This window comes from Catharus ustulatus, chromosome 11 (assembly GCF_009819885.2).
Source record: "Catharus ustulatus isolate bCatUst1 chromosome 11, bCatUst1.pri.v2, whole genome shotgun sequence".
Taxonomy (NCBI): domain Eukaryota; kingdom Metazoa; phylum Chordata; class Aves; order Passeriformes; family Turdidae; genus Catharus; species Catharus ustulatus.
In genome coordinates this window covers 8,144,475-8,165,858 of record NC_046231.1, presented here as the reverse complement: position 1 = coordinate 8,165,858, position 21,384 = coordinate 8,144,475, and the positions used below count along the sequence as shown (strand labels likewise).

The window sequence follows — 21,384 nt, the reverse complement described above, 5'->3', positions numbered from 1 at the left end:
AGCTGTTTAAACATAAATTTATCTATCATTTTGACTGCATCACTTAATTTGAAGGCAAATGTTCATCACTTCCCCAAAACTGCACATTACAATCTTCCTTTTAAAAGCAATCCTCCATCAATTCAGAAAATGTACACACATTTTTCCTTGCACTTTCCTTGCACTTTAACTGCAATGTTAGAGGATCATGTACAGCAGCTAGATGACAATTTTGCAATAAAAATACTGCAATACTAAGCTAGTGCTTACCTGGTTTGAAAACCTCATGCTGACGTTCCGCTGGTCTGGGGGAGGGACATACCGGCCGATGGGGTCCAGGTCTTTAGGACTCACTAATTTATCAACTGAAAGAAAATGAGAACAGAAATACAGAACAACTTGAGTGCTTTTTGCAGCTTTTGTGAAGAAGCCATGTCAACTTTTGTGTTGTAGTTGGTTCTGCTTTGTTTTATATCAATGACTCATAAAAGCACGTTCTGAAAAATTCAGAATTCTATTAATTTTAAAATTAATGACTCAAGCTTTGTTCTTGCTACAGGTAATTACAACACTGCAGTATAAAAATCCAAGCCTTTATTTGCTCACAAAGATACGCTAATAGATTATATGCAGACAACAGACTCCACAGCACAAGTCACATAAAAAGCCCTTAATCCACAACAATGGAATTATTCTAGAGCTTTAACTACAAACTCAGCGACCAGCAAAAACTGTTTAGCTTTGCAGAAAAGCAGACAGCCTCTCTCTCAAGGTAATCACATGACTTGAATCCTTGGAAGGATAAGAGATATCAAAGGTACCTCTCAATAAGGTACTTCAGACAGAAATTATGAAAAAAACCTAATTAAAAATATTTGAAATCTAGCAGTTTCTACATGGAGGTGGTTTTTATTCTGAGGGGGGCCCCACCAAACCTAAAATTCCAGGACTTTAATCTTCTTCTGAAAAAACCAAAAATTAAGCACTCCAATAAATATACACTATTAAAAAGTTTCAACAAATTCCTCACATACTGGTTCATAATCTAGTATGAGCTATTATACCCTCAAAATAAGCTTTCTTCTACCAAAATTTTGACAGGAAACTGTCCAAACTTGATCTAATTCCTAACACAGAGTAAGTCACAATATATTTTCATTTCTGCTATCTCAAAGTCAACAATTTTGTATCTACTCTTAAAAAGCCCCAACACAAGGGAATAAGGTATTAATCTAAATCACAAGTGACTCATGGCTGCACTCAGCTCTGAGAGAAAACCAACACTGCTTTGATCAGAATGTTTCTGAGCACTACACTGTGGAGGAAATGAAGGCAGCAGCTTAAAACTCAAAATATGCCCTGCCTGAAGGGTGCCTGGGCTAGGGCAGCACAGTGATGGAGCAAACCACTGGCAGCACTGAGGGACCCTGGCTGGGCAGGGCAGGGCAGGGCAGAGCCTTCTGCTGCCCACAGCTCTGCCAGCCCTGGATGCTGTGCTGGCCTCAGCCTCCTGCTGGCACCAGGCAGCTGGACTGCAGCCAGGAAAGGATCCTGCTCCTGGCTCTGCACTGCTCCTGCAGGGCCAATATCCATGGACACAAACCTGAGTAGAGCAGGGTGATAAAGGATCACTGTGGACAATTGATAAACCTACTGACACATGAGTTACCAAAGCATATCTGAGCAAACCACTCATCTGAGCTCTAGTCCACACAGAATTCTTATGCTGGCTAAAGGAATGGAAGCTACTTGAATTATGTGAAGTTCTGCTAACCCAATAAAATGAATTAACCAAATTATTTCAAGATCAATGGGCTCTGCCCCATAGTCTTAAAAACAAGGGAGGTTTCCAGAATGTGTGTTCTATTCCCACTGGTTTTAACACTGATTTACATTGCTCAGTAATTAAAATATATGGTCAGAATAATTTCGTATTTAAAAGAACTGTATCAATTGACTACTATAAAACTTAAGCTAACTGCTAGTGAATATTCATCACCATTATCACAAGTACAAGCGTACTGGACTGCAAAAGCAGATTCCTTTGTTAGCTCCCTATCTGCATCAGCAGCAGCTGACAACATTTAATCCATTTGGTATATAAAAATATTGCTAAAACTCCTAGTTCTAGGCAGCATTGAATTCAAAGAACAAGCTACAAGAATTCTAAGGAAAAACAAAGGAAAGAGAGCTACTAAAGAAAAGCCTGAGTGAATTTTCAGTTGCACGAAAACTCCTGAATACCTGGGACTCTTTTTCCTTGCTCTGAAATGGGGACCTTTACATAAAGCTTTTACAAACTGCTTCATCCAAAGCAAGAAGGAGATTCTGTGCAAAACAGCATCACCACCTGCAAAATACATGCTTTTTTCCTTCATAAACAATTTTTCAGTTGCATAAATGTGGTGCCCTCCAGCAGTGACACACAGGCAATTTCACTGCTTGTTACTCAGCATTTGTAAGCAGGATCAAAATTTTTATTTCCCTATTTCTGTTTGCCCCTCCGTGGGAGGCTAAGAATTGACTCAGGTTCCTGTTGCTGCATTCAGAAATATTTGGACCTCAAGAGACAGAGCCCAGGTCCAGAGACAGCAGCAGGAGCTACAAAGGTGGTACTGTGTGCTACCTACACAGCAGGAGTGAGGAGGCTGAACAACACAAATTAATTGATACCCTGGAGGCAACACAATGATTTCTGAATGGATAATGAAATGGGAAACCAATACCTTCCCAGATATCAAAGTATTTGGAGCCAGGATTCCATTTAATTAGCAACCACCAACATGGAAAGTAAGACACACAAACACTTTCACTAAGGACAAGATTGTTATTCAGGTAGGCTTTCACCAATAAGGGGCAAAATTGAATGCACCAAATCTAAATTAGTAGGAATATATGGAGTTCCTGATATAACAACCTCTAATGAACAATCACTGTAAGACCTCCAAACTCTGTTTGCAAGAACTACGAAAGAAGCAGGAAAAAATTACTCTGGTATTTTGAATCTTTTGAAAAAAAATTAAAACAAACAAACAAAAAGCCATGTGTAAGAATGTTCAGCAAAGAACTGAAACACAATAATGTTTATGTTACACAAACAGTTAGCAAACTATAAATAGAACTTATTTAACCAGCATTCTGCAGGTACAGAAACACACAAATAACAGTATAAGATCAATACTAGCAGAACTATTACAGCAACCTCACACACTGGAGGATTACTTGGCTAATACTCTATTAAATTATTTTTTTAACTAACAGTGAGATTGCCTGCATTTACTTTGAAGCATTAGTTAAAAGAGGAATTTTGCAAGGAATCCAGCAAAACCAAACAGGTGGAGCACCAGACAGACTCTGTCCCCCTATACCTAAAGATACATCCACTGTTCTTGCCAACTGCTGAATTTTTAAATTCCCCTTCAATTTTTAAAATTTTTATTACCAACAGCCTGTTTCCCTTCTGTGTTAACAGAAAAATAGTTTCCAGAACTCCATCTACTGATTACTAGGTAATTGTTGAAATAACGTAATGTATCTTTCTCCTAAAAGAAATACTAAAGCAAAAACACAACTGTGAAGAGTTTTTCTGGATTAACCATTCCTTTTGCATTAGCCTATTAAACAATAATTCCAAGTGAGACTGAGAGTTTCTTTGTGACAGGAATTTACCATAACAACCTTCAGTGGCCCAACTTTGATAAGCACTTGCAATTGCTCATACAACTGAAAAAGGGTAACAATAACACAGATGAATGAATCATTAACTTTCTCTGAGACTGTAATTATTCAAAGTTTTAACCTGTCTTGCTTAAGCAGTCAATAATTTGAATTAAATGCTATAAATCACTTACAAATATCACTGTACAGGTGCAACTGATACAGTTAACCCAGAAAGCATCACATTAATATAGTCTGTCATGAAAAAAAGGAAATAAGAGGGAAAGCCAGAAAAAAAATATAACTGTCATCATGTTTAGGTTTTCAGTACTCCATGAAATATTCCACTAAGCATTATAGTATGCAGTATAAAACCAAAAGTAGAGCAAAGCAATTTTTGTCTGTCACAGATGTACCAGAGCAGAGGACACACAGGCAACTCAAAGTCCATTCAAAATCCAAGGCAATATTTGGATTCCAGAGGAACACAATGAGGCCAGAAGGTGCTCAGCTCTCACCCAGCAGCTTGGCAATGATGTACATGGCCTGGCCCCACAGGAACAGCTTCCCGTCCCTCCCGTTGTTACTGGGGAAGCGCCTCTGGCTGCCCGGGCTCCTCTTCTCCAGCTCCACAAAGTCAGCAGGCACGTAGTAATACTTGGGGACAACAGGGCACCCTGGGGACAGCAAGCACAGCCTGTGAGTAAATATCACTGCCCTCATTACTTGATTGGACTCCCCTAATAAATCTGAAGTGAATTCAAACCAGGAAATACTGCACCCCAGTAACAGTCTGAACAGAGATTGTCATTCATTGTTATCTCAGAGAGGAATCACAGGGTAATTTTCAATGGCTTTGTATTTTACCAGACATTTCCTCAGAAATTTTTCCCAGAACAGGTGTGTTTGAGCAGCACCTTCTGTGCAAACTAAAAATAAAAGAAGTAATCTGAAGGAGAACGCAGTTCAGTTAAGAAGCCTTAACCAAAAGCAATAAAAGCTGGGTCCCAGTGAAACCCTTGGGATGTTGTGCCCCCAGTTAACATAGGCTCAACATCACACAACCTTTCCAACTAAAATTCCTGCTCAGAAAGAGTCACCTTGGTATTGGATAATTTTATTAATCAAATGTTTAAGAAAAGCACTTGAAACATCATGAAACAAAATGGCATAACTTCTCTACTAGAAGATACATACCTTGTATCTAGAGATATGCCACAGGTATTGCTGATATTTATAAACTTTATTTCAGAACTTTTTAAGTGGACATGCATCAGGAATTTAGAGACATATTTACAAATGACTGACCTAATTATATGAAATTGAAAAGCAAATTAATATGCTCCCTGCATAATTAAATTCCACCTTAATATTGCTCTACTCTTCAACTAATTTGGATAAAGAACAGCTGATAAACAGAATAGAGCTGTAGTGTCTTACTACTTGATTAGAAAAAAACCCCAAATTACTGGGAAGAAGCAGAGAAAAAATGGAAAACCAACAGTTACTAAAGATACTAGATTCAAACGAGTGAGGCACCAAAACACACCCAGAAATCTTAAGATGTGACATTTGTGATGACATGCAACAAAAGGAACCACAAGATTAATTTAGTGTCCATGAACCTTCCCATACTCATTAGTAATCAGAAAAAAGCAACAACCAGCAAGAAAAATTTGCTACATAATGCAAATTTGGTAAGGGAATGTTTCACTGCCTTACAGAAATCAGTTCACTTCAGAAAGTTTAAAGAACAAGGCATATTCTGCATCCACTTGTGTAACAGATGTAAGAACAGGTGACTCAAATGCTGAGTTTTAAAACTGGATTGTTCTGTTCTCAGGCCATTTCTTTTCCTCCCACTCAAACTTATGGCCTTTTTGGTTTTTTTACTGAATTCTGGATGGCTGTGCCTGTAGGCCACCACAAGCCTTGTCTGCAGTGCCACAAGAATTTTGAAGTGCCCAATTTAAATAAGAGAACATTTATAATAAAATGATTATGTAGCCACGTTCCCAGCTCTAAGCTAGAAACAATTTATTTGCATGTACCAAATTATGTTTTAAAGCTTGCAAAATTAGGTGACAATGAATGATGAGAGTAATTCTCAACTGGGTCCAGGTGGGACATTAAAACAATCTGACTGCTGGTAGTTAATATTTGCCTGAAAAGTAGAAGTGAACTTTGTAAACAATAAAGCAGAGGTGAAGGAGGAGAGGAATGAGTGGGCACAGTGTAAATCTTCAGTATCAGTACTTTTATTATCACACTTTATGATGCAATGTATCTACATAAAAGAGGTTCTTTTAGAATTAGTATTTTGCTCCAAGGAAACATATTGATGTTCATACTTAGCATTATTTTGACCACAATATAAATGAATAGTTAAGTCAGGATTTTTATAATTTCAAGTCATTAAAGAGCTACAATTGTTTCATAAGAACAATTTCCAGATAATACCTTCAGGTGTATGTTGAAGCAAAGGGTCCAGAAGATCCTGATATTCCTTTACTTGTGTAGGATTTCCTCTAAAAATGCCTAAAAATAACAGAACAATAATTGATTTAATGAAATAATTTTTCCATGACCTCAAAGTTCATAAGAGGAAGAAAAAAAAAATCCAGTATTTACTTTTCAAAATGAAATATTAAGTGCCTACACACTAAATAGCTCATGAAAAGTAAAAGACTGAGCTGTAGATCACAACAGTCAACTCCCTGATGCTGCTTTTGGGGAGACACTGGTATGTTTGGGATTATCAGCCCCTTAAAAATTGTTTTAGCAGAACTTTCCAAGAAGAATCTGATGAATATTAGCATGATTAATGTTCAGTTCATGGAAAGTTCTTAAATGAAAATATATATTAACAATACAAAACCCATTTCTGTTCCTCAAAGAAAAAATTGATCTATCTGACAAGCAAGGTGATGTTTTAAAGAAGAATATTTTTAACATTCAAAGGGGAATGAGCTAGATGAAAACTTTGCATTATAAATTTTATACTAATATTCAGTTTTTCAACCATCAATTTTTTTTATTTCCATGGTTCTTCAATACTCCATCCACACCTAAAACTTGACAAGCATTGCTCACTACATTTTCAAATATTCCCAAGTACAGTAATTTCACAATTATAAACCACAACTGATTATAAGTTGCATGTCCCTGTGTCAGGAACTGTCTTGGGTTACAATATAGAATGTGATAAAAGGTATCTGTTCTATCACAATCTGTTGAGGGTGGGGGCAGTATCCTTATCTCCACGGCAGATATTCTGCTAATGGGCCATCCATTGAAACCAGGCAGGGCATTGTTCTTTATCTTTTCACACCCCATCCTTCCTCCAGCCAGTCATTTTCTGCTAATGGCCATTGAGTCCCACTGTGGGACTGATAAAATTACTGCATCCCATTGGGAGTTGCTCCAGCCAGGGGAAAGAGCCCAACATTTCTTACCAAGATAAAAACAGAGGTTTTGGGACACTAAGGGAGTCCCTTTCTCCACTGGACTCCAGAGGGAAACTGCACCTTCTACAGGAGCACTGCTTCAACTGAATCACATCTGTCACTACAAGGGGACTGCAACCACCATTTAATGGGACTGCTACCAACACCCTGCCTGACGGGTGTCAGGTTGTACTCTGACTGTGTCAGGGTTTGGAGTTTGTTTCTTTGTAGTACTGTATTTCTATTTTGATTTCCCTAGTAAAGAACTGCTATTCCTAATTCCCATATCTTTGCCTGAAAGCTCCTTGATTTCAAAATTATAATAATTTGGAGGGAGGGGGTTTACATTCTCCATTTCAAAGAGAAGCTCCTGCCTTTCTCAGCAGACACCTGTCCTCCAAACTAAAACAGCAACTTTTCGTTCTTTGTCCATATATAAGCCGCACCTGATTATAAGCCGCACTTTGGGTTCAGACCAAAATTTTAGTCAAAATGGTGCAGCTTATAATTGTGAAATTACTGTACGTATGCAGGGACATTTACAGCTGCCAAGAGACACAAATGCAATCAAACTTGGCACACAAAAGGGTGTGTTTCAAGTGACACACTGAACATTTCAAAACACTCGAGGATACTCCTGACACAGGAGCAATCTCTGCTCCTCCCACATCATTGTCTTTTTGCCATTGCTGTGTATACACGATTTTGCATTAAGGAACCTTGTGGATTTGGAAATATTTGCTCAAAATATATGAACAGAATTATTCTATTTCCTAGAAGTATGATCCAGGCAGAAAGGACAAGGACAGTATGTGCAAAGTATGTATTTTATAGGGGGTTTTGTATACAAGAAGCGTAAAATGCTTTTTCTATTCTTTTGTTAACCTCAGTTGAAGATGACTATCTTTTTGTTCTCAAAACTGCAAGTGGGCAGCATTAAATGTCAGCGCCTTTCTCCCCAGTTTGGGCCTCACTCTTTGAAAAATGTCAAACATTTCTTTAGAAATACCAATCGTGAAACCTTATTATATCTTCAAACACGATATTTTTAATCTGTGGGTAGCCGCAGAGGAGTCGAGGCTGATGGCAGATTTCTGTGCCCCTCACTGTCTGTATCTGAAAACTATTCAACGTGCTACAGGAGAAAGAAAAGATGGACAGATTTTAATCTGTTTAAAAATCCCTTTGAAAGTTGTAACTCTACTCATGTTCTTATTCAGATTTCTGTGCTATGCAAGTTCTAGCTTCCATCCTCAGATCACCCCTTTAACTTCTCTGGTGTGTCTCGTGTCCCCATGTCAAGAAGAAGGCGGTGTCGTTTTTCTTGGTTTTCTTTTGATTTTTAAATTTTGTTTTATTATTCAATCAGACTGACTATGTGAAAAATTGTGGCCAGGAGGAAACTAAACCTTTCCTGGTTCCCTTTCTTCTCTTCTGAATTCTGATTCAATTGCCACACAATACTCAACCTGAGAAGCCCTAGTGCACATTGAGTGTGGCAGCATGCTCTCCCTCCCTCTTTCCTGAAATGCTGCAAAGTTCTGATATACCTGAAAGTTTTTCAGGCTTAAAATGCAATGCAGGACAATGCCACAGATTGAAGCTTTTAAAAAACCTTTATTGAGTTATATTCTAAAAACAGTTCATATTAGAAATGCTGAATTCTAGGAGGTTGGGATGCTTGGGGTTTTGTAACCCAGGAGGCAGAACTCTCAGTTAGATATTTAGTGTCACTGCATTATTGCTTTTTTTGGCAGGACAGGAAAATAATTTTGTATCTTTCCTCTAAAAGCTCATTTCTCTAATGCCTTCAAGGAACAGGAATGTAAAGCTATACTTACCATCAATCATCATGAAAATAAAAAAAAGAGGGAATTCACATTCAATGCCATCAAAAAGCTGCAAAGAAGAACAATTCATCAGATATTTCATAATTTTCATTTAAGGAAATATATCTAAATAATCCTGTAGAGTAATTTCTAAGCAACAAAAGAGAAACATATTTTGCAAAATGCAAAAATATTTTAGTACATTTACCATTGCGCTTCTTAATTCTATGGGCACTTGAACTGTGCCTTTATATTTGCTGTGGCTCACTCTCAAGCAGAATATTTAAATAATCTACTTTTTATTTTTCATAGAGAAACTATGGGGGAAAAATAAATAAATTTTCATTTAGATAACCTTAACTGATAAATACTGTGATCAAAAGCAAAATTGTTTTCCACACACACTCAGACTGTAGTCAGCTGTGAAATTAAATGAGATGATAAATAATTTCCTTATTTGTTATGTGAAATCAACTGTACCTTAAATGTAAATGAAAGCACATCCATTACAAACCAAACCAATAAGTCAATGCTGACTTAGCAATCTCTGCAAACTGCACATGCAAATTACAGAAGGCATCTCCTCGCCTCGAAGCCCCCAGGAATCCAGGGCAATTCCAGTGCAGTACCTGGAGGGGTGTCAGGGCTGGGGCAGGACTTTACCTTGATTTCTGCTGGTTTGTAATAGCGCCGCGTTCTGTCCTCCAGCGCCGTCCTGTACCCGTCCCTCAGAAACCTCTTAAACCCGTATTTGCCTTTCAACTTCCTAATAATTTTATCTAGTGTTTGACCAAACAGAACCTCATCATCCAAAGCAAATCCAGGATAACTAAGGCAGGGCAGAAGAGCTGCATCAGTATTCTGTAGGAGAGGGAGAAATAGGACATTACAAATTTAATTAGATTCCTGACAATTATTTGATGCACAAACAAAGAACTGTGTAACTTACTAAGTGAAATATACATTTGGAACATTATCTTATCAAAATCATAGTGCTAATTTAGGAAAATAGTGTGCAAAATAAAAATTTTTAGGGAGTATCAGGATAAACTACAAACCAGATGTGCAGATACACAATTTAGAAGAAAACTCATTTAACTCTGAATGACACCTGTTTTACAGATGATAATGTGCAGGCACAATTGAAAACACTATAAAACTTTGTGGTTTGGGATTTTTGTTTGTTTATTTTAAAAATACATTCTCCAGTTTATTTCTTGAGGAAACAAACATTTGGGTGTCACATGCTCAAAAAGAAGCACAAATATTTCATAAAGGTACAATGCTGAGAAGTACCTATGATTAAATAATCATTTCTGAACAGCTTTTTCAGAAATATTCTTAGGGTGCTGGAACAAACAAGCCTATCTGATTTATAATTAAGAAGATAAGGGAATAATTCAGAACAAAATATGAGCAAGCTTCTCAGGAACCATGTGGATCTCTTACGAATTAAAAACACAAGAAAAATTACTAACTAGTGCATCTTCTCTACAGGTAAGCTTCCAGAAACAGACAAAAAACTATCCTTTCCTGCTGATATAGTCAAGATATTTCACTATTTAGAATTTCTGCCACTACAATTGACATGAACCCATGAAAGAAAGAACACAAAGATTTCTATGGGGTAAGTTATAAAATCAGCTCCTGTTGAAATATTTCAAGTCTCCAGCAAATAACAAACAGCAAGAGTTCTAAAAGAGCATTTGACTATAAAAAAAGTAGCTGACAGTGCCTTTTATTTTAATTATCCAGCACTACAACTCTGCTATAATTCTTCTACACAATGAGTAAACTATTAATGTTTAAGATTAATAGCCTATTTCATGAACAAAACTGTTATTATAGTCCAGAATGAATAAAAAAGCAGAACACTATTATCACTCACTTTAAATTACTAATTCTCCAACACCAAATTTACCTTTGATGCTAGCACTGAAATAGATGTTTTTTTAAACTAATCTACACTTATGTCACTTAGATTTACTCACTAAGGAAATACATTTGTAACGGTAGCTTATAACAAGAAATTGTTAATATTCAGCAGTTTATGATAAACCAACCTTAAAGGCTTTTTTCCTAGACAAAAGAAAGAATTAAAGCTAAAACAAAGGGTTTCAAAAGTGCAGACACAGTCTATGTAAACTAGGCCAAAAGAAAAACAAATCCCCAAGGCTGCAAATCTCACAAGTTATTTCAACTTTTATTTTAACATTGTCTAGAAAGCTATCAAGAGGTTACAATTTTAATCTAAGTCTTAAAAAAATAAATAGTGCCACTGTAATTGTTGAGTAAAACAACTACATCACAGTGACATTTTAAAAAGCAAAACTTTAAGACCTTCCCACCAATTTCACCTTTATCAGGTAGATCAGAAGGTCCACCACACAACTAAGAATTCATATGCCCTGTTTTTTTCCACACTCTGTAGAGGTGATTTTTTTTTAATGACTTACATGAGACCTTGACTCCCGGGGCAGCAACGAGCACAGGGTCTGTCTGTTCCGGTTATGGGCATCAAAATCCACAAATATGACAGACCAAGAGCAGCCCTGTGAACACAGCAGTGCATTGGTTTGAGGCAAAGGGAAGAAGGTTGGTGCATCCTGCTGAAACTCACTGGTTCTGTGTTTAATTTAGGTTGTGTTGTCATTGCTTGGTAGATGAAAATTTTACTTATTAGTAATTATATGATTCATTCAAGCCATTAACTCTCCTATTAATTCTTGAAAAATGAGGCCTGTATTAAGGACAAACAAAAAAGAGTAGCTGTTCTTCCCTGTGAATGCAGGAAATGTTCTAAACAGTGATGCTGAATATTTCATTACAAGTCAGGTAGAACACAAACAATTGGCTATTCAGTATGGGTACTGCTTTGGAAAAGGACTTTCATAGCAAATAAAAAATGGTCTGCTTTTCAGTTATTCTAAGGCCTGCATTATCAACAGTTACTCCTTAGCAAAGTCTACTTCCCAATAAAATCAGTAATTTTACACTAGATTTCTCTGTCAATTTCTTGATACTTCCTGAAACACTAAACAAAATTCCCCTGGCTCAGAGGGAGTCTAACCATAATGAATAGTATTTAGAACTATTACCAGTAGGCAACTTCTTGCCAATTAAGGTTTGTTAATGAACAAGTATCTTCATGCATGATGCAACTGATCATGAATCTCAGGATCACTCCCCCACTGGAAGACACAGTCAATGTGAGTTCCTTCCACTATGGTCAAAAATTCCATAAATTTTCATAAATCTGCCAAATTTCTCCTAACCAGCAGTCAGTTTCTTTGGTATACTTTCCTAGCAAGACTGTTCCAGAGCCCACCATTCTAATTACTAAAAACTTCAATTTCCAGTGAAGTTTCTACATAAGTACCTCATGACCCTTCTTTGTACGCCAGCAGTCCCATCCACTGAGATGTTTTTCCAAAGGGTTTTAAACAAAACCCTGAACAATTTTTTCCACTGGTTTCATGGAAAATAATCTGTTTTCTCAGTCATTCTAGCAAGGTACACACTGACTAGTGCTGTAATAAGAATGTACACAAATAATCACACTGGCTTTGATGATTTCTTAACTTTCTTCTTAATCCAGATTCTGATTATTCCCAAATCTCTAAACTCATCTACAAACTCTGAACACAACTGCCTACACGTGCAGTTCCAAAGTCTGTGCTGCAGGGAAGGATTCTCTGGGGATTCAGGAGCAGGCTCATTTGCATTTCATAAACCCACAAGCACCTCATCTGACAAATGAACTCTTTTTCACTTCTCTAAAGACTATAAACTTCTTGAGTAAGAACACCTTACAGAGACTTGATTTATGGGGGAAAAAAAATGGTTTTGCCCAACCCAGTAGAGGGCATGCAGCTCATACACAAACAAGTCTCCCCAGGTCAGCCTTTAACATGTTCCTCTGAGCAGTGGTGCCCCAGCAGTGATTTCTGCAGGTTGTACCTGTGCAGCTGCAGGTGCAAACAAGTCTCTTGAGGGGCTCAAGGGGATTTCTCAAAGCCACTGGAACACAGCTGGAGCTAAGAACAATGGCAAACTCTGCATAGACTGAAGGTCAGAATGGGTTCTGTTAATGGCAGCTACAGATCTTGGAAATAAACACTCAAAGCATTTGAACTGGTCTTGCTTCAGCAATTTATTCATCCATTTCAGAATTCAGGAAAAAAAATTGAAAAAAACCCTCAACACCCACATTTACTGGTGCTTCAAACTGTTGGGAAGATAAAGATTATAGGTAAATGGAATTCCTGAAAGAATAACAATGCATGTAGAGTGTCTGATCATTATTGAAGGTGCTTACTACCTCCTAGCTCTGAACACTTGACTTCTAAAAATGTATGGCTTCTCTCTTCCATACATACATTTTTCTAAACCATTAATTTGGAAGAGTATTCTTTTATTTTAGCAAGAGACTACTGTACATATAGCACCAAAAAGATGCACTTGGAATTCACATATAAAAGTGTCAGAAAAGGCTTGCTTTCCTAATTGATCCAAGCCACATGAAAGGATGAGAAAAGACTTTATGGCTGAAATTAAAAACAGGTAAAAAAGTGAGATTATATAAAAGCAGCTTGCTTAAAGTCTTGATCAAAAGCCACATGAAGGAAGCAGACAAAAGGAAGGTAATGCTTGAAGGTGGCACTATATTCTAGTATCAGCAACATATACAGTTCTGAAGGAAAAAAAACATGTTGGTAACAAAATTCTTTTTCAGACTAAGCTCCAATCACTTTAGTATTTTTCTAAGGAAAAATCCCAAGTGATTCTTGATAGTAAGGGGACTAATGATTTTATCAGACAAATTCTGTACCTGAAACAGCAGCAATTAGTTTGCAAACTAACTTTAAAGCTGGAATCTAACAAACTGTGCTAGATACTTTTAAATATCCTCTGATCCACCCCGTAAATCATTATTACCAACAAAAAAGGAGGGAAAACAAACACTCCTATTACCTGATTTCCAAAGAGATTGAAACCATTAATTGCTTCTAAAGCTGCTTTTGCCAGTCCCACGGAGCTGAGGAGAAAACAAAACAAAAACCCAGAGGTATCAATTCAAGCCCAGGCTAAAACTTCACACACTGGACAGTGCCATGATCTTTTCTCGATTTGAATTTCGTGCTTAACCTTTATGTTAATAAAATGATGATGCAGTAGATTTGGGGTTGTTTTGTAGTAAGTTGTTTTTTCTTTTCTCTGAAGTAGTACTCAGCATTTTTACTTGTCTTCAAATGTCAGAGACCATCTGGCAAAAGAACTTCTGTTCTCACCTTGCTATCAGACACCTGGCATTATGTGTTTCGAGGTCTCGCCAAGAGCACAGAGATAGAGGATTTACTTCAGCACAATTTTTCAAGCCAGCTCTCAAGCATTAAACTTTAAAAGACTGATTTCTAGCTTTCAATATAATAAAAGAACTCATCAAAAGAATTCACAACAGAAAGATTTTCTGATGTCAACCACATAGTGACACATCCTTTATTTCACTTCACCACAAAGAAAACAGGACCCAGGAATTCCATCAAGACTTCAAGTTAGCACTCACATTTTAAGACACTATGGATTAAAATCACTTATAATTACATAATTTAAAAATCAAATTCTGTGTTAAACTAATTTATTAAACATTATGTAAATTCTACAGTACAAATAAAACTGTACATTTTAACAAGGTAATTTCATTTTAAAAGTGTAGTTTTCTATTTTCCTTGTGAGTATTAAAAGAAAAAATGAGGCTGCATTCCTCTCCTTTAAGTTTCAATCCTCTCTTCTTCTCAGTTTTAAAGAACACATAATTATAGAAAGGCCAACTTTACTTATGTCCATTCAACTGCAGTAGGGAACTACACCATTAACATGCATATGAAACACCACATTTTTTGCATGTTGATTCCAAAATTCCAGACATTATGGTCACAAGGCATCTAAAAGTGAAATGTTACATGAGCTATTTCCCAACAGTGCCAGAGTTCCCAAAGAAAGTGTAACAGTCTGAGGCTTCTGACAGTTCTGTCCAACGCACACACTCAGGTAGGGAAAGGCCTTTGCTCCCCCAGGGTGACAGAGAAGTGCAGGGCCTGGAAATACTCCAGAGGTCCAGCTCATTAAACTAAAACCTTTTACATTCTCTTAGGCAAACTGGTAAAAGAGACTCAGAGCATCCAGTGAAACAAAGCTTAGTTTATTTTTGTTTCTAAAACTTATTAATGAAACACTGAGTTATAATAAATATTCAGATAATAAGCACTAACAGTTCCCCACTTCTATGTAAGAGGGGTTGTGACTATTGACAAACAACCTCATCATCCAGCCCCCCACCAAAACATTTACAACAATTAAATTGGCAGAGATCTGCAAACAGGGACTGTGCTTCAATCTTTATTTTTCTGTACTCCATGTAGCACTCTGGGATGGAAGCAAATATTTTACCTTACTCTAAATAAACTGATTTTTACTATCCATTAATACAAAAAATGAAATTTCAAATTATTACTTACAAATCCATATGTTAAATATGGAGTCAAATTATGATTACACAGAAAATATTGAAAATAATGAAAATAATTCAATGCAGTTACAGAGTTTGGTTTTTTAAGTATTACTTTACCTGCATTGGTTCTAATATTAGAAATACTTTAGACTGATTTCATACTATACCATTTATAAACCCCCATGTTCCTTTCTGAAATACTGCCAGAAATAATACTCCTGGGTTTCACTTCTAATTGTTCAACAAGAGAAAGCTGACCAGCCTAACCACAGCCTGCTCTGAGCAGCTGCCTCTGTTTGGTACCTTCTGATGCTGAAAGCTTTTAGAGCTGGAGAATGAGATGAAGAAACAAACTGAGCTCAGAAGAGCTGGGAATGTAATTATTTTTCTGGCTTTGTTTCAAATACCTAAAAAAAAGGTAATTGTTCTAAAAATTGCTCTATTCTAATTATCACCTACCTATTGATCAAATAAATTGGCATGATGACTCAGAAGAGAACTTTTCAGAGGAATTCAGTATTATTATCAAATTACATATACAGAAAATAAAAATCAGAGAAATCCTGCACACTGGAGGCTGTATCACATGTCAAAATCTTGCACTTACTTTCAAGTAACAGTCCTAGTATCAACATGATATATTTTCAGAGTGAGAAAAAAGTTACTGATAAAAGGTAGAGAAGTAATAAATGCTGAATTGGTATTCAGATAACAAAACTATTCAATCTGTCTACAAAATAGGATGATACTGCTTGAAAGAAATTCAAGTCAAACATGTGTTGCTTCCTTGAAATCATCTCTATTTTGCAGACTCAGTCATTATTCTACAATAAGACTAATTTAATAATTTACTGTAACTCATCAGCATTCTTCTACCTTTATTCATTTAAAGCCCCTGAGACTTCACTACTCTTACAATTACTAGCCAGTCACCATATAAACATCCCAACATTGTCAATCACTCTCTTCACCACACCCACAAGTACTACTCAGATTATCAAAAGTGTTGTGGGTAAAAGACAGGAGGAAGTCACTTTAAAAGAAAAATGAAGTCTGTGAACAGCCTTTGCACCAAGTGTGTTTTTACAAGAGTGAACAATCACACAGCACAGTGCACTTCAGGACTGTGATCACACTTCATACTCATTTCATTCCTACTGATTAATGCCTTCCTGTTGGGCAAATTGCTAAAGAGTTTCTGTAATAAACATCATGCTGGTGTCTTTGTACAGAAAATACATTCCTCATACTCTACAAATTCAGTAAATGGAGCATCTTAACAGAATGAATTAATGGCAAAATGCATTTTAATAAATGCATTCCTTCCTCCACTCATTAAGCCACTATGAACAGACTGTACTGACCTGTGGAATCTGCCTGGAGAAAATGGTGCTTACTTGGAGATGGGCCCAAAACAAAACCTCACCCAAACCCTCACAAAATATTCCTCTGAAAATTTCACAGGATTATTAAGTCATTGGCCAAAAGGGTCTTACGGAACTCATCTAGCCCAACACAAAACCTCACTTGATGCCTGACGTCATAACCAAGACCAATTTAAGTAAATCACAGCCTATAGCAGACAAGTCTCACAAACCTCCAAGGATGGAGATTCTGTTTTGAGAATCCTGTTCTTTCCTTCTGTGTGCTTCAAATGAAAAGGTTTCTTCTTAATGACCCCACTGAGCCTCAACAGGTGCAATCCTTAGACCTTACTGGAACTACCAATTATTTTAAGGTGTCAAGGATTATCAAGAATAGCCTTGCAATCATAATGTCATGGGCAACATTTGACCTTGAGCCATATTTAGGGCAGGGGAAGATGAGACTAACCTAGAGAAACCACTTCCAGCTTGCTAAAAGAGATTTAGTAAACACACTTAAACAACATCCGTAATTCTCGTTACGTTTTAATTGTTGGATTCATCTCCTCAGTAAAATGCCTGAGGGCAAGCACTAAAATTTGCATATTTTTAGCAAGTGTAAATCAAAATACACCTTCAAGTATATCCACCCTTAATCCTCCTCCTGTTCAATTTCTTGCCCCCATCTGAGTGCTGTGCATCTCAACTGGAACATCAAGCACCACAGAGGACATGAAAAATAAGCAAAGAAAAAATTTCTACATCACTAATAACTTTGTAATCGTATGAGCCAAAAAAGAACAAGGAAGGACAGCACCACAGCAATGTGCTATGTACTCCAGAGAAGAGCAGGACTGAGGCTCAGCTGTCCCAGATTTGGAATATGAGGATGCTGCACTTTGGCAATTTCCAAATTCTCACAGTGCATACAGGAGGTATCAGCAGCACTTTGCACAGCCACTCAGCAAATGCCTGCAGAGCAGCCTGATCAAACGGCTACAGGACAAATTAATTTTTGTGAAGTTCAGCTGTATGGGAAGGGATCACACTACAATAAAAGCTGTTACAAATCTTGCCTTTGAACCAATAAAAGACATCAATTTGCATACATCAGTGAAGACGTGCTCCACAGAGTGTTCTGCTATTTATCATTTATCAGAAGTGTTTGGAGCTGTACTAAGAGAGAATGCTGAGACTGCGAAGGCTTAAAATACCTGCATCTCTTAACATGGACCATAATGTGCAGACTTTCAATTGTATAATATCCCCTTTGAAAAGAAAGCTTCTTTCAATAAAACACAAGAATTGCCTACTCATTCTGAAAGCAAACACAGCCTGTATAGAGACTTCCATCACAGACTTTAGGGGTCAGGAGACCCTGAAGAGACCACTTTGGGGTCCATAATCACAAAAGACCCATACACATCATTTGTGAGTAGACCTGATACTCATAATTGCCTCATCAATTTAAAACAAAAGGGTTTTATCTCTCTCTTTGGTAGATACAATTGGAACATAAAGAATATTTCAGTATACCCAGTGCTTTCCTCAATAGTATCTAAATACGTCTTTTGATGAATGCTGCCTTTCCATTTTTCCTGATTTATGAGAACCAGGGAAATTGCCTACCAGCTTTCTACAGTGAAGCAGAGTATCCACATGTACACAAAGAATGATAAATAGGGGCAATACTTGTTTCTGATGACCAACGTCTACTTCTTAAATTAGGACCAAGCTCTGTGCTTCCCCTTATGCAAGCTCAATGATCTGTTAGATTGGCCCAGTCCATCTCACAAAACTTTACTCTTAGAAAATCAACTTATAAGTGTCTGTCTAGATTAAGACAAAACAACATGCCCATTTCCATCTGTTTAAAAGATGCTCAGTTCTCCCTGGAGAAAATTCACATACTGAATAACCAGAATGCTGCAAACAGAAGACACAGGAGTTCTATAAAAGCCCTAAAAAACCCCCCTATATTAACAGTTTTGCTGCAAGGACATGTAATTAAATCTATAGGTTAAAATATACATGCCTGCATGTGGGCTAAGAAAAATAATTCATTCTCAAATGACAACACAGATTTGTTTGGCAATATTGAAGACTGGAAGAAACGTATACTTTGCAAGCCCTTGATAATTAGGATGATCAATAACATTTTCAAAATCCTAAGATATCCAACCTATAGCCATTTTTATGACTAATAAAACCTTTTAATGATTAATAAGACCCAAGTCAAAAAGTGAAGGAAACAATAGTGCCACTAGAAAAATGAAGTTGTCAGATTACAGATTTGATCCTTTAAGGCAGAGAGCACATGAGTGATTCCACAGAGGAGAGCAGGACAACTCCAGCATTAAAATGCCACCAGCATTGCTCCCTGCCCCCAACAGAACACAGAACTTGCAGCATCTGGAGAACCTGGAAAAGAGCTTGGCACTAGGCTGCTGTCCAGTGTGTAGCATCTTCTTCCCACCATGGTGCAGATGAGAAAACCTAAACTTATGATTATACACCTTCTCAAAGCAGGATTTTCCTGACCGGTTTTTTGAATACGACTCCAATCCCATTGCACATGTTTCAAGACCCTGAGCTGCCCTGAACTCAAGTTTCAGAATTATATACAAGCAGCTGCACATAATTATTGGAATTTGAATACTCAAACAGCTAAGCATCCATGTGGTTATTTCATCATGCACATCATGATGAAATTATCTTCACATTTTCCCAAAATACATCCCTCAGTCTTTAGAGAACCTTAATTTAGTTCAAACAGCATTTTCATGCATTAATATTTTTAGCTCACCCCATGATGAATTATTTTCATTCATTTACTTGCTTTGGCTAAAAGAGCTCACTTTTGCTCACCTACCTTGAGTGCAGCTCTGGACAGCCATTGTTGTATTTGCTGCCTCTTTCCCAGACACCAAAATCTGGTACACGATAGGCTCTCTCCACACAAAACACGAGATTCTGGATAAAGGACACCTATAGGAAAGAAAAGTGCCTTAAGGAAAAAGAAAGCACAGCTTTTCTGTTTTTTCCAAAAGACAAAGTTGCTATTCCTTGTAACTGTTTTTTCCATCCTTTCCTGTCTGAACCCAAAGAATTATGTTCCCAAGTTCAAATATTCTCTTTAAAATCAGTTCTTAATCACAGTATGTTAAGAGCTGTTCCAACTGAGGTGCCAATGTGAATTTATACCAAAGTCCCAACAAAGGCAGGGATAGAAATGATTTCATATTCAAGACACATATTTGAAGAACTCCAAAAAGGTGGCATTTTGGTCTTTTAAAAAAATTCGTCCTAACAACATCAGAAACCAAAGCATAATTAAAACACAGAAATCTTGGTGCTTTTTCTTAATTCATTTTAAGAGAATGATATGCCAAAGTTTTATTAAATAAGCTCCAGATAATACATATTTATGCAGATTCAAACACACTCCCTTATAAACACAAATAAAACTCTAAACCAATTTATTATAATTAAAATCTCTTCTTGGACCAACATATTTCTACTGAATACCAAAGTACTGAAGGGTATTTTAAGGTATTTCAGGTGTATTCAACTATAGCTGTGGACTTATTTAAGCAGATAATTTTTCCTGATTTACACTGTTGGAAGAGACATTTGGAGTTGTTTGAGCATAAGTTGCATAAAATTAAGCGTAAGTTTTATTGTTGACTTTAAAGAGCCCATAGACTGGAGCTTAGAGAAAATTTATCCACAAGCACAAGATTTGCACTGCTTCATCTCCAAAGCAGGGATTTCATCCCCTCCCATCCAAATTATTCTAGGGAACTGTGGAAAAGAAAATATTGCAATGGCTATGAACATAACCATATTGAGGAACTACAGAGAATGATCCACTTTGCTACTATCAACTGGGGTTTTTTTTCAATGAGCTATGTAATAAAACCCCAATTTTTTACTGATACTGATTTTTACTGTATACTTTTGTTTTGTCTTTTTTCCCAATTTTTCTTTAAATTTTAAAAATTTACTATTTCAGATACATTCTTTAAGCTAATACTAGTCCACCACCAATATTATAATTCTAGACACTTGTCTCTCTTTATTTAATGTCTCTGCTAAGATTTCACTTTGAGGTGTACAATTATCTGCACAGTAGATTTTTCATAGTTACTACTTCCAAGAAAACCCTGTCTTGCTCCTCAGCTATGCCCAGTATATTCATCCCTGTAATTTAGCATTTGGTTGTGTTAAAATGAACTTTGTCTGAATGAAGCCAGAATACCCAAGGATTAAGACTGTGGCTTTTCCCACGTCTATCAATAACTGAAATTTATATGAAGAAACAAATAGCATCACATAGAAACATATAACCATACTGATTTCTTTTAGTCAGTGATGATGTTTGGAAAAAAAATGGTCGATTTACAGACATTTTATGACACTAACTAGGGTTTCCAAACAGATTTACATCAAAAATGCCTTCAAAGAGCTTGTTGTAAACCAAAATCTTCAGAGAACAAATTACTCATATCATAGGCATGTAAATGCCATAACCAAATCAACGCTATGGCACTTACAGAAATGATGGGTTGTGTGTTAAGCTCATTTATCCAAAGCTG

General features: G+C 36.8%; 1 protein-coding gene across 5 annotated transcripts in view; it reads right to left on the bottom strand.

Annotated features, from left to right (window-relative positions):
* PHKB (phosphorylase kinase regulatory subunit beta) overlaps positions 1-21,384 on the bottom strand; it is a 70,569-nt gene that overhangs the window by 32,182 nt on the left and 17,003 nt on the right. For all 5 annotated transcript variants that reach the window (XM_033069355.2, XM_033069352.2, XM_042779622.1 and 2 more), the window contains 8 exons: positions 19,659-19,774; positions 13,886-13,949; positions 11,368-11,463; positions 9,575-9,772; positions 8,924-8,981; positions 6,097-6,174; positions 4,155-4,313; positions 250-344 (listed from right to left, as the gene is read on the bottom strand). In XM_033069355.2, coding sequence (XP_032925246.1) covers positions 250-344; positions 4,155-4,313; positions 6,097-6,174; positions 8,924-8,981; positions 9,575-9,772; positions 11,368-11,463; positions 13,886-13,949; positions 19,659-19,774 — 864 coding nt within the window. The remainder of the gene's footprint in view (positions 1-249; positions 345-4,154; positions 4,314-6,096; positions 6,175-8,923; positions 8,982-9,574; positions 9,773-11,367; positions 11,464-13,885; positions 13,950-19,658; positions 19,775-21,384) is intronic.